The sequence below is a fragment of the Antechinus flavipes genome, chromosome 6 (genome assembly GCF_016432865.1).
Source record: "Antechinus flavipes isolate AdamAnt ecotype Samford, QLD, Australia chromosome 6, AdamAnt_v2, whole genome shotgun sequence".
In the NCBI taxonomy this organism is placed as follows: Eukaryota; Metazoa; Chordata; class Mammalia; order Dasyuromorphia; family Dasyuridae; genus Antechinus; species Antechinus flavipes.
In genome coordinates, this window is record NC_067403.1 from 194,723,786 (window position 1) to 194,736,825 (window position 13,040).

The 13,040-nt window shown below is 38.1% G+C and overlaps 1 protein-coding gene across 1 annotated transcript in view; it reads right to left on the reverse strand.

Moving 5' to 3' along the window:
- Positions 1-13,040, reverse strand: part of CFAP99 (cilia and flagella associated protein 99) — a 165,860-nt gene that overhangs the window by 14,465 nt on the left and 138,355 nt on the right. The window contains exons 12-13 of the mRNA XM_051964330.1: positions 7,674-7,815; positions 6,351-6,502 (exon numbers count right to left, since the gene is read on the reverse strand). Coding sequence (XP_051820290.1) covers positions 6,351-6,502; positions 7,674-7,815 — 294 coding nt within the window. The remainder of the gene's footprint in view (positions 1-6,350; positions 6,503-7,673; positions 7,816-13,040) is intronic.

Below are 13,040 nucleotides of genomic sequence, written 5' to 3' on the forward strand. Positions count from 1 at the left end.
CTGGGGTAGGAAGGTTATTAGGGATGATAAATTGAGATAGTCAAATAAAAGGTGATGAAGATATGAACCGGTATAAATAAAATTAGTTTGGGGATAATGACTAGAAAACAGTATATTCTAGTTGTGTCCAGGAAGTGAGAGATTAGATAGTAAGAAAATGGTGGTAGGGGAGATGCTACATTTGCCCAGGAACAGGGGTTGGGGCACCAGTTTGTTCTTGTTATTAGTGAAGCAGTGTAACTGGTCCAGAGTTATCTGGAACCAATACTTTATCAGTAAAGCAGTTTCACAAAGGCTGCTATCCCCACCTCCTACCAAAGTGATAAAGTAGAGGAGAAGCCTCCTCCGGGGTATTATTTGTAATATTTGTTTTACCATATCAAGTTTGGTCCTGTTCCCATCTCCCAACCCATCTTCATCTGAAACAAAAACCAAAAAGAGCTCAGCAGTCCACAATGTAGATAGGTTGTGTGGAAAAGAATCTGAATTTATAGCTTTTGACACAAAATCACTGTGTTGCTATATGAGATGTATAGTATGGAATAGGGACATCCCTCAAAGATCACAAATCAGCTCTAAGGCATCACATTTAACTTCAGGTCTGCTCTGACCCCAATTCCCAAATTCAGTTAAGGTTCTTAAATTCCGTACTCACATCTGTGTGCACTGACTCAAAGAGAAGGGAAAAAACTGGCTAAAAGATACACCAACACATCCTAAAGAGTAACTCCAAAAGAAAAAAGACCTATATGTATAAAAATACTATAGCAGTTCTTTTCTCAAGGCAAAAACTGGAAATTGAAGGGGTGCCCTTCACCTGGGGAATGGTTGAATAATTTATGGTATGTGATTATGATGGAATGCTTTTGTTCTATGGGAAATGATAAGCACGATACTCTTAGAAAAAACCTGAGAAGTCTTCCATGAACTCAAGCAAAGTGAAATGTACTATATACAAAGTAACAGCAATGTTCTGGGATAATCAGCTGTAAATGACTTTGCTATTCTTGGCAGTACAATGAACCTCTGAAGAATTTATGATGAAAAAACCCTATCTATACCCAGAGAAGGAACTGGTTGTATCTGAATACAGATTGAAGCATACTCTTTCTCTTTTTTAACTATTTTTCTTGAGAAATGTTTTAGGGTGGAAGATCTATGTTTTCTTTCACAACATGACTTTTATGAAAATGTTTTGCATAACTTCACATGTGGTTTCTTAATGGGATGTTGGGAGTAAGGATAAGGGAGAGAATCTGGAACTCAAAAGTTTTAAAAACAAATGTAAAAATTGTTTTAAATGGAACTGGGGCAATAAACAAACAAACAAATAAAGAAATAACTCCCTGAATATGTTTTTTTTTAAAGTAACTCCAATGAAGGAAGATAATAGTAGGGAGATCTAGAAATCATAGCAGAGGAAATCCAAGAAAGGAACTTGCAGTGGTTGGATCACAAGGCATGCTAGCAAGGTGAGTTTAATGGAAGGAGGATGAGTTGACTCAATTACTATGAGATACATAGCCAGAAGATAACATAATCAAAAGAAATGGGAGAGTTAAAGTACAAGTGGGGGATATAACAATTCTATTGTATATGAAGAAAATACCCTCAATATGAGGAAATCCAAGAAACAGAGTGGAGAAGAGTGCTTCAAACTCATTCTCAAAATATCTCCTTTCCACACACACTTTCACTTTCTATTCTTACTCCAATAAGTTCTCACTGCAATTACTATCTTCTTCCAGCAACTGACCAGCTCTTAGGACATTTTCTAGTTCTTTAAATATCTCTTCTCTTCACTCCCATCTTGTGGAATTACAGACAATATAGTTCTCCTTGTAGCTTTCCAAATGTATCCTCTTCTGATTCACTTTGGACTCCCACAATTAACCCTCTTCTCATGCAAACGTATTACATCAGTACAAATGCTAGTCTATTGTTCTTTTTCCAAAATCTGAAACACCATCCATGAGAATGCTTCCTGAGACTCTTAAATAGACTTTGGGAATACTGGGCAACTCTGGGCTCCCAACCCCAAGTGCTCAAATGGCCCTTAACATTTTGAATCTCTTGACATATAGTGTGAGACATCCAATTTTGAAGGGAAGCAGATGAGCAGATGAGCCTTGGCTCCTGACCAGGCAAACTAAGCTTTTATAAGAGAGCACCTCTGAGGTATCCCCTTTCTGCACTCCTTAAACATGACTCTCAGACATCTTCTTCTTAGAGCTGCAGGTGAGTGTTAGGTGGATCAGGTGAGCACCAAAGGTAGAAAGCAGTTCTGTAACGGGCTCAGCAGCTTCACCAGAGGAAGTGCTGTGCTCTATGAGCAAAACACAATTAAATTAGCTCAGAAAAAATGCGAGATGCGCAAAATTAGAGAATTTGCCCCAAATGCTCAAAGGGACTATTTGTGTCCGACTTGTGGCAGAGCAATCCAAGTTCATATTGGTCTGATCAGCCACAGTCGGCGCCATTGTAACTCAACTTAACATAGTGATGTCATTTTGGTCCTTTTCAAGAAATAACCAACCAGTCACCTCCATTCTAAGAGTCTTTCCTAGGGAGCTGACGTGATGCAGAAAGTTTCAAGATCTGGACAACATCTACCATGGAGACTATGTAGACATTGGGGAAATTAAATCAAGATTTGAACAATTGAACCAGGTTCAAAATTGCATGGTGATATGGCCCAGATAAACCAAAGAAAGAAAAACAGGATAGAGTTGAAGCAAAGGAAGGGAATTAGGTTTAAGATTACCCATGAGCTACATCAGTCAAACCATTTGGTGACCAGACCACCAAATTTTTTAGTCCTTGTGAGGTCATGGGCTATTTCACTTTACATGTCTATGTATCAAGCATTTAGTGTACGCTGAAATGAATTAAGTTTTGAATCAGAAACTAGAAGATTTAATTTTCTATTTTGGGTGATTTCTTTTTATTTTTATTTCTATTTTTATTTTTAAAGCAAAATTTCCTCCTAAAAACCAAAACCAAAACCAAAACCAAAAACTCTTGTCTCTTGTTAAATTATGGGGAAAGTGGATTTACCCCTCTTGAAAAATATAAACAGGTTATCAGTATATGTCTACTGGTTTTGACAAGGGGAGCCCCGAAACTCTCTTTCTCTCTGACTTTGGGGGGGAACACTAAGCTCTACCCTAAAAGACCCACCCTAGGGAATCAAGATAAAGTGATTTCATTCTGTTATCTATGTGGGGCTAGTTGTGTGGCCTACTTGGCCAGAGCAGGAGATTCCAACTGGAAATTAACCCAGAGATACTCATTCAATTTCAAGATTTTCTATTCTGATTCCAGTTCAAACTGCTCCCAGTCCCCATCAAGAGGGGCTAGAAGCCAAGGTTTCAATTATAAAAAGAGGCAACTCGAGGCTCACTCCTGGCAGAAGGCCTAGTTTGCTCAGGTGCAACCCTCTCTCTGCCCGCTGAAATGATATTCTCCTTCAGTGTTACTCCCTCTTTCTCTTTCTTCTACTTCCCTAACAGGACCTTATTCATCTTCTCTGCTAGGATAGGATTTTTCTGCTAAAAACTTTATATCCCTCTGTTGGGATCTTGTTACCAAGGAATTCAGTCTTTCTAGCAAAGGCTGATTTCTCAATGCCAATAACAAACTTCTTTTTGCCAGTCTAGCTTTACGGGTTCGTAAATTCCTTTATGTCCTCTCCACAGACCAAAGGGGTTCCTACAACTCCCTGCCTTGCGCCAAACCTCATCATTTGGGGACACAACCCTGAACCTCTTCAGTCTGACTCAATGGCAATTGTGAGTATCTCTGCTTCAGAGCTACACTAGAACAGCCAAAATCAGTCAGTCAACAGCATTTATTAAGCCCTTACTGTATGCCAGGTACTTTGCTAAGCACTGGGAATATGAAGAAAGGCAAAAACAGTCTATGTCATTGAGGAAATTACATTCTAAAATGGCAGACTACAAGCAAACAACTACATTGTTGTTCACTCATTAAGTAGGTTCCAACTCTTCATGATCCCATGGACCATAGCACACCAGGCCCTTCTAGCCTCCATCATCTCTCAAAGCCTGTCCAAGCACATGTTATTCACCTGTTGTTTCCATAATACAATATATCCATCTCATCCTCTACCACCTTCTCCTTTTGCCTTCAATCTTTCCCAACATCCAGGTCTTTTTCAATGAGTCTTATCTTCTCAGTATGTAGCCAAGTATTTAAGCTTAAGCTTAAAACAATTATGTACATACAAACTATATATAGGATAAATTAGGAATAATCTCAAAGGAAAGACACTAGTTTGGGGAATGGAATATAGGGAGGAAGAAAGATTGCTAAAAGCAGTTGGCTGAAACCTGAAGGAAGCCTGGGGATGGCGATGAGGAAGAAGGGCGTTCCAAACATGGGGTACAGTCAGTGAAAAAGACTGGATTGGGCAGATAGCACATTGTATGTGAGAAACATCTAAGATAGTAGTTCTTGGATTGCTTCAACAGAATTAAGTATGAGCAAGACTGGAAAGGTGAAGGCCAGCTTGAGTTCCTTTTTGCTCTTTGAAATATATTATTTCATTCTCTACTGTGTGAAGACAGAATAGTCTTGCACTATTCAAAGTCCTTTCCATTATACATAGTTTCCCAGAAGTCTTGGTGTAATATTAATTTTTTTAAGTAGATTAAGTTAAAATTAAAAAATAGCTTAAGCACTAATGCTTTTAGGATACTCTGTAATGAAGGTCTTTCTCTTGACCACTTGCAGAGTTTATTATTCATCACTGACACTGTTAAATTTAACCACTATGTGTACTGAAGTTTGCAGTATAGGGTTTCTTTGCAACCCTCCCTCACTCTGAGTGATCTATCGATTCTTTTGTTTGCTTTGTGTTCAGAAGTTATGGACAGTTTTCCTATATTATTTCTTACATTATAGTGTTCAAGTTTTTTTTTTTTAACTTGTCATGTTTTTCTAAAGAGAGTTATAATTCTTAAGTTGTTTCTATGCTGTATTTGAATTCAATATGATTTGCTTGTGGCATATAATTTTTTTTAACTTCTCTTCTTTCAAATTATTATTTGAAATAATTTTTTTTAATTTTTATTTGAAGTCAGGAGTAGTCAGGAACCCATAAAGTGCAGAAATGAAGAGTCTGCCATGGGCCTTGTCTGTTTCACTATTTGATATATCCCTGTCAGTGATGGGGATATTTTTTTTCCCAATCAGTTTCTCTCTTTTGATTCTGGATGCCAGTTCCTTTTCCTTTAGGCTTGCTGGAACATCCCCTTTCCCTGTTCCCTCATAGACATTGCCAACTTGTCCCACTTCCCTCTGTTTCTTAGTTCTCTGGCCAACCACAGTGTGTTGCCACTCTATTACCCAAGGCAAGACAAGCCTCTCCCTTTCCTATATTCCCCCACTCATATTTCTGCACATTTTGGGGGGAAGAGTTGAGAACTGTTGCTTGTTGCACCAAATGATGGGGTAAGGGCAGGAGCAAGAGTGGGATTAGCTTGTAGAGAGTGCAGCAGCAGTAAGGGAATTGCTGAATGGGTCAGACCCTACTTGCTTATGGGAGTCAGTAGGGGAGGAAGACTGAGTGATGAAATTAGAAAATAGCCTTTTCTGCTGTGGGTTCATCGAGTTGTTACCTCATTAGAGTTCTTAGTGTCTTAGCCTATGGAAATAGCTACAATTGCTTTGCCTGTTGTACATGGTTCTTATTTGAGAGAGGTAAGAGGTAACGAGCAGCAGAGAAAAGGTCTAGTCTTCCATCTTGTTGGCCACAGAACCCAGAAATTAGGAAGAATGTTTTGTGCTACCACATTAATTTGAATTTTCAATCTAGATTATTTTTGCATAATAAACCCTCAATGTGTTTTACATTCTAGACATTTAGCTATTCCTGAAATTTTTCTGTCCTTTGTTGCCTTCACACATGGTCATACCAGACATGGAATACATTTCTTCCTCATCTCCACTTGTTGAAATATTTATCTTCCTTTAAGGCCTTTCTGCTGCTGATATCACTTCCTTCTTAAAACCTCCTTGGATTCCCTGCAGCTAAAGACCACTGAGTGGTCCCTCTTCATTCAAATTCTGCTGGAGTACTTCGTCTGGATCTTTTCACCTTACAATGTTTGATTATATATATATTATATATTATATATGCGGTATATATACATGTTTCCATTCCCTTCCATATACATTCTTTGGGGAAGGTGACTCTAGTATTTTTATCTTCTTATTTTATCTTGCACAGTAGAAGGACTTAATATTTAGTTGAATTAAATAGAATTAACTTTTACAATTAATAGAAATATCACTGTATGAATATGAGACATTCTGGACAGACTTACCCTGGTAAAGTCAAAAAATTGTTCCTTTATCACAGGAAGAGATTCAATTGTTCGGAGTTCGTGGATCCGTTCACATTTTTTCTTGTTCTCTTCATCGTCAATCTCCAGTTTCTGCTCATGTAGTTGCTTCATCTCCTGAAGCATTTCCTGGGCTTAGGGGGAAAATAACTTTTCCATGGTTCAGAATATTGTATAAGTAAATGTAATGTAGTTAGTACAAGGATCACTCCCCCCATCCATTATGCTCCTGACTCCAGACTTTAAAGCCATGCCTCAGCTGCTGCCTCATCTTGAAATTTTCCTTAATGGCTAGGGGCCTTCTTGCTCTGGAATATACTTTTGTCAGGTCAGTTGCTTTCTCTCTTTGGTGAATTCCTCTAGGAGTCTGCATTTTATGGGATGAGGGTGGAGGGAGCTTGCTAGTCCTGGGGCTATTTCTGATTTTCTGGACTTCAAAACAATGCTTCTGCATTGTGTCTCAATTTCTTTCCCATCCTTCCATTCTGCTTTTTAGTTCTTTTTTGTGCACTGGCTTCTCTCATTAGAATCTTTTCTTTCTTCCTCCTTCCCTTCCTCTCCCTCCCTCCCTCTCTCTCCTTCCTTCCTTCTTCCCTCCCTCCCTCCCTTTCTTCCTCCTTTTTTCCCTCCCTCTCTCCTTCTCTCCCTCCCTCTTTTCCTCTTTCCCTTCCTTCCTTCTTTCCTTCCTTTCTTTTCCTCCCATCCTTTTTCTCTTCTTCTTCCTTCCTTATCTCCATTCTTCCCTTTCTTTCTCCTCCCTCCCCCCGCCTTTTCCTATGGTTTGATCAGGGTCACTCAGCAAATTAAGTATTGAAGCTCGTCACTGACAGGGATATGTCAAACAGTGAAACAGACAAGGCCCATGGCAGACTCTTCATTTCTGCACTTTATGGGTTCCCGGCTACTCCTGACTTCAAAACCATGTCTCAGCTGCTGTCTCATTCTGAAACTTCACTCAGTGGATGATACATTTACATCTAGGAGGGATATTAAGAGATCTTCTATGCCAATTTTCCCACTTTACAGGTAGATAAACTGAGGTAGATAAAATGGAGGTGAGGGTTCCTACTCAAAACTACAAAGCTGGAATTTGAACTCAGGTCCCTAATTTCAAATCCAATACTCTTTCCTCTAAACAAGATTATCTAAACCAGAAGGTGAGTTTGTTATTTTTCTTGCTTTACCTCTTCCCACCCTGATACGATATCCCCTCACCCCTCCACCCCCCAATCACTTTTTTTCTTCTATGGTCACCATATTGAAGATTTTTGCGCCCCGCCCACCCCCAGTCTGGGCCCCTAGTACCTAAACGCTGCTTGGTTTTTAGCATCTTCTCTTGGACATTCTTCACATTTTTGTGGCCCTCTGTTACTTGCTCAATAATTTTTTTCCTTTTCTTTTTTTCTTTAAGGCACTTTTTTGTGTACTCAATCTTCAGCTTTGCTATCTGTTTCTCACCATGTGAAGAAGAGAGAAAGAGAGAGAAAGAAGAAAAATGAGAAAAAAGAAAAATCAACCAACATGACTTGTGAAATCAGCGAAGTTAGAGCTAAAAGAGAACACAGAAATTATCCAGTCGGAGCTTCCCCTTTTACAGAAAGTCAAACTGAGTCATGGAGGGGTTAAATGACTTCCCCAAGCTCAAAGTGGGAATGAGAACAAAACCAGGATTCAGCTCCAAGTCCTTTGATTCCAAAGTTAGGGTATTTTTAACCCTCCCAATCAATCAATCAATCAATCAACATTTATGAAAAGCTACTCTGTGTCAAGTACTCTACTAAATAATGTAGATATAAAGACAAAAATGGGATGGTCCTTTTCTTTGAGGAGCTCTTGATTCTGACAGGGGAGACATGATATATATATATATATAAATTTAGAAAAGATACATACAAAGTGAATACATGGTAATTTTTGAAGAAAAGTGGAAGAGGAAAGGATCACAAAAGACTTTATATGACTGAGGTGAACTCTGAAAGAAACTAGAAGTTTTAAGTGATGAAGTAAGATTTGGAATTCAAAATTTTAAAAAAAATTGTAAAAATTGTTTTTACTTAGAATGCTATTGTGCTATAAAAATTGGTGAACAGGAGAATTTCAGAAAAATCTGTAAAGGCTTACATGAACTGATGCTGAGAGAAGATGCTGAGCAGAACTAGGAGACTGCTGTACACAGTGGAACATTATACAACAGTACAGCAACATCGTGTGATGATCAATGATGATTGACTTTTCTCTTCTCAGCAATATAGTGATCCAAGACAATTCCAAAAGATCATGATGAAAAAATACTATCCATATCCAGAGAAAGAACTATGGATTCTGAATACAGATCAAAGCATACTGTTTCCATTTTTTCTTTCCTCATGTTTTTTTCCGTTTTGTTCTTATTCTTCTTTCACAACATGACTAATGTGAAATATGTTTAATACAATTATGCATTTTTAACCTATATTAGATTGTTAGCCATCTTGAGGTGGGAAGAGAGGAAGGAAAAACATTGAACTCAAAATCTTATAAAAGAGAATGTTGAAAAATAAAAAAAAATAAAAATTGTTTTTACATATATTTGGAGGAAAATATTAAATCATTTTTTAAAAAAGAGAGACAGAAGTGGGGAAGGACTCTAGTACAGTCATGGAGAGGCAGCTTGTGCAAAGGCCTGGAGCTAGGGGAGAAAGTGAAGAGGGAAAACCAATTAATGCCAAACTTCCAGCCAAGGGTTGAAAAATAAGTCAAAATGTTATAGGGGCATGATTAACAAAATAAAACTTAAAATACAGTACAACATAATGTTAATTTCTGCTTTTCCAAGTTAATATACCATGTTTCTATTTGAGTTTGATACCCTCATCCCCTTTTAGTATATATAGAGAAATGTATAGTAAGGCTGAAAAGGTAGGTTAGATCTAATTCTAAAAGAATATAAATGGTATAACAGAGGAGTGTGTATTTGATCTTATAAATCATAGGAAGCAATAGATTTTTGATGGAGAGAGCCATCTACATCTACAGAGAGGGTTGTGGGGACTGAATGTGGATCATAACATAGTATTTTCACCTTTTTGTTGTCGTTTCCTTGTTTTTTTTCTTTCTCATTTTTTCCTTTTGGATCTGACTTTTCTTGTGTTGCATGATGATTGTGGAAATATGTATAAAAGAAGTGCACATGTTTAATATATATTGGATACTTGCTGTTTAAAAGGAGAAGGGGTGGCAAGAAGGGAGGGAGAAAAATTGGAACACAAGGTTTTTACAAGGGTGAATGTTGAAAACTATCTGCATGTATTTTGAAAATAAAAATTTATTCTAAAAAAGAACATTATGGAATGTTTCAGAAAATAAAAGTTATAATAAAAATTAAAAAAAAATTTAAAGCAGAGTTTAAAGAGTCAGGGAATGACATGGTCTGATAAGTGTTTTAGGAATATCACTTTGGCAGCATTGTGAAGGATGGATTGGAGGAAAGAGAAACCAGAAGCAGGGACTGTGATTTTGAGTTATTATAATGCTCCAATGAATGCATTAACCAGAGTGATTATGGGATGAACTGTGAAAAGGGGAAAGATCCAAGGGATGTCATGGAGATAAAAGCCATAAGACTTGACAACTCTTTGGATATATGGGGCAAAGGAGAATGAGGATTGTAGGATGACCCCAAATGTTGTGACTCTGGGTTATTAGAAGGATAGTATTACCTTTTACAGAACTGTGGAAGAGGGGTAGGTTTGGAGAAAATTTGTTTTTACATGTAATGAGTTTGAGACACCTACAATGCACTCACTTTGGGTATCCGACCTAGGACTGGAGGGAGATTCAGGATGGATAAATTATAGTAAAAAAAATGGAGAGGTTGTGCAGGTTGGAGCAGAAGCTGGGACAACAGAGTCCCCCAAATCCAAAGAGGACAGGCAACAGGAAGTCAGAAGGGAAGATGATTAGGAAAAAAAAAAACCCAAGTTCTCAATATGTAGACTAACAACAAGCAGTAAAGGGAATGAATTAGTTTACTAGAGTATCGGATTATGCAGTTTGCAGTGGAATTACATCTTTTGTTGGTTGGCAACACCTACTGATGAAGCAAAAAACAAAAACTAAAACAAAAACTAAAACAAAAATCAGTTCTATAAAGACAAAGCAGTATACCTCAACAAAGAAAGAAGAGAGATTCGGGGATCTCTCTGTAACACCTGGAAGGCTTCCCATCTTCATTTTGCAAGTGTTGTCAAGCCCTAGGTTCCATCAAGCCCCATTCCTGACCCCCAACTTTCCTCTTCTCTCCCCCATCTACCCTAGTCATTGTTCCTATTCTTTTCTTTCTCAAAGGATCTGAATACACTTTATTTCTGTATTGAGCTGCATCCCTCAGTAGAACATAAGGTCGTTGAGGGCAGCATTCCAACTACTGGTGCAGATGGTTTTATAGAAGACAGTCTATTAATTGTTTCTGGGTCCTTAGCACCTAGCACAATACTTTACCCACAACAGGCCCATGATCATGGATGAAAGCCAGTAGGTATCATTGGTCCCAGAGAGGGTTTTTCTGGTTTTTCTTTTGCTTTTTGCATATTATTTCTGCAAGGTTCTTTTCTCTTCCTCCTCCCTGCTCTCTTCTCCTCCTCCTTCCCTCATATGTCTGTGTTCTTAAAAAGAATATTTGCTTTATCTTCTGAGCCTTTAAAATAAAACTGGATTCTTCTTTTTTTTTGGTGAGGCAATTAGGGTTAAGTGACTGGTCCAGGAACACACAGATAGTAAGTGTTAGAGGTCAGATTTGATCTCAGTCCTGCCTCAAGGGCCAGTGCTCTATCTCCTTCCCCACCTAGCCAACTAGTCCTTAAAAGTGGGTTCTTCACTTTTCATCCAGCCATTCTGGAGAGCAATTTGGAACTGTGCTCAAAAAGTTATCACACTGTGCATACCCTTTGATCCAGCAGTGTTTCTACTGGGCTTATACCCCAAATAGATACTAAAGAAGGGAAAGGGACCTATATGTGCCAAAATGTTTGTGGCAGCCCTGTTTGTAGTGGCTAGAAGCTGGAAAATGAAAGGATGTCCATCAAATGGAGAATGGTTGAGTAAATTGTGGTATATGAATGTTATGGAATATTATTGTTCGTAAGACATGACCAGCAGGATGAATAGAGAGAGGCTTGGAGAGACTTACATGAACTGATGCTAAGTGAAATGAGCAGAAACAGGAGATCTAAATTATACACTTCAACAACGATACTGTATGAGGATGTATTCTGATGGAAGTGAATTTCTTTGACAAAGAGACCTAACTCAGTTTCAATTGATCAAGGATGGACAGAAGCAGCTACACCCAAAGAAAGAACACTGGGAAATGAATGTGAATTATTTGCATTTTTGTTTTTCTTCCCGGGTTATTTTTACCTTCTGAATCCAATTCTCCCTGTGCAACAAAAGAACTGTTCGGTTCTGCAAACATATTTTGTATCTAGGATATACTGTAACCTATTTAACATGTATAGGACTGCTTGCCATCTGGGGGAAGAGGTGCAGGGAGGGAGGGAAAAAATCGAAACAGAAGTGAGTACAAGGGATGTTGTAAAAAATTACCCTGGCATGGGTTCTGTCAATAAAAAGTTATTTAAAAAAAACTGGGTTCTTAAAGAAAATTTTGCCCTTTATTTTCAAAACTTTTAAACATATTTGGAGCTACTAGAAGAAAACTGCTAGAATCCTTTTATACAATGGTTTCCTCCCAATCTCCTTACTCATTAACAGTCAAATAAACAAAGTCTCTCTCTCCCTCCCTCTCTCCCATTTCCTTCCCGACTGCCTGTCTGTCTATCTCTCCTTCTCTCCTTCTTTCTGCCTGTCTTTCTCTGGAAAAAAAATACAATATTCTTTGGAAGTGACATTTGTGGACTGATTGATTGGATAATTGATTGACTGATTGTGGTGGTGGGGGGGAGAAGAAATAATCAAAATTCCTGGATGAAGATCATAAAAAAAGCAAATAAACCAATTTGGATGTTCCAAAACCTACTTTATTCCCACATTCCATTGCATGCTAATATTTGACACGTCTGCTAAATGAATGAAACAGTCACTGTCAGAACTTTTCACAATTTTGTTAGCTACTTACTCAGTAATTTTTACATACTTCAAAAATGATTTTTACTTTCTTATTTATTTAAAAGAGAGAGATCCATTAACAATCACTGAGGTCTCATGTGCAAGTTGAATAGAATCACTGAATCTTAGAGTTAGAGGGGTTAGGTATAGGAATCTGCCTTGACAACCTCTCTAACTTTCAGTGATGAAGAACTTACTACCTATTTAGCAAGCATTGCTGGATGGCTTTGATTGATAGGCAGTTGTTCTTAGATGAAGTGAAATCTATTTCTCTTCAACTATACTCCATTTCTCAGAAGTCTGTGCTCTGAGATCTTGCAAAGCAAGATCTTCCATGAGAAGTCCATCAGATTCTTAATTTTTGATCCCAGATTCCACCTGTCCTTAAAGCTTCTCTTTGAGTTAAATGGGACTAGTTTCTTCAGTTGATCTTTGTATGGGTCTCTTATGAAGCATGATTTTTGCATACCTGCTCCATGCTGGCTGCCTGCTTGGACACCTATTCCATCTTATCTCTACCCTTCCCAAAACGTAGTACCCCAAATCGAACATTATAGTTCAAATGTG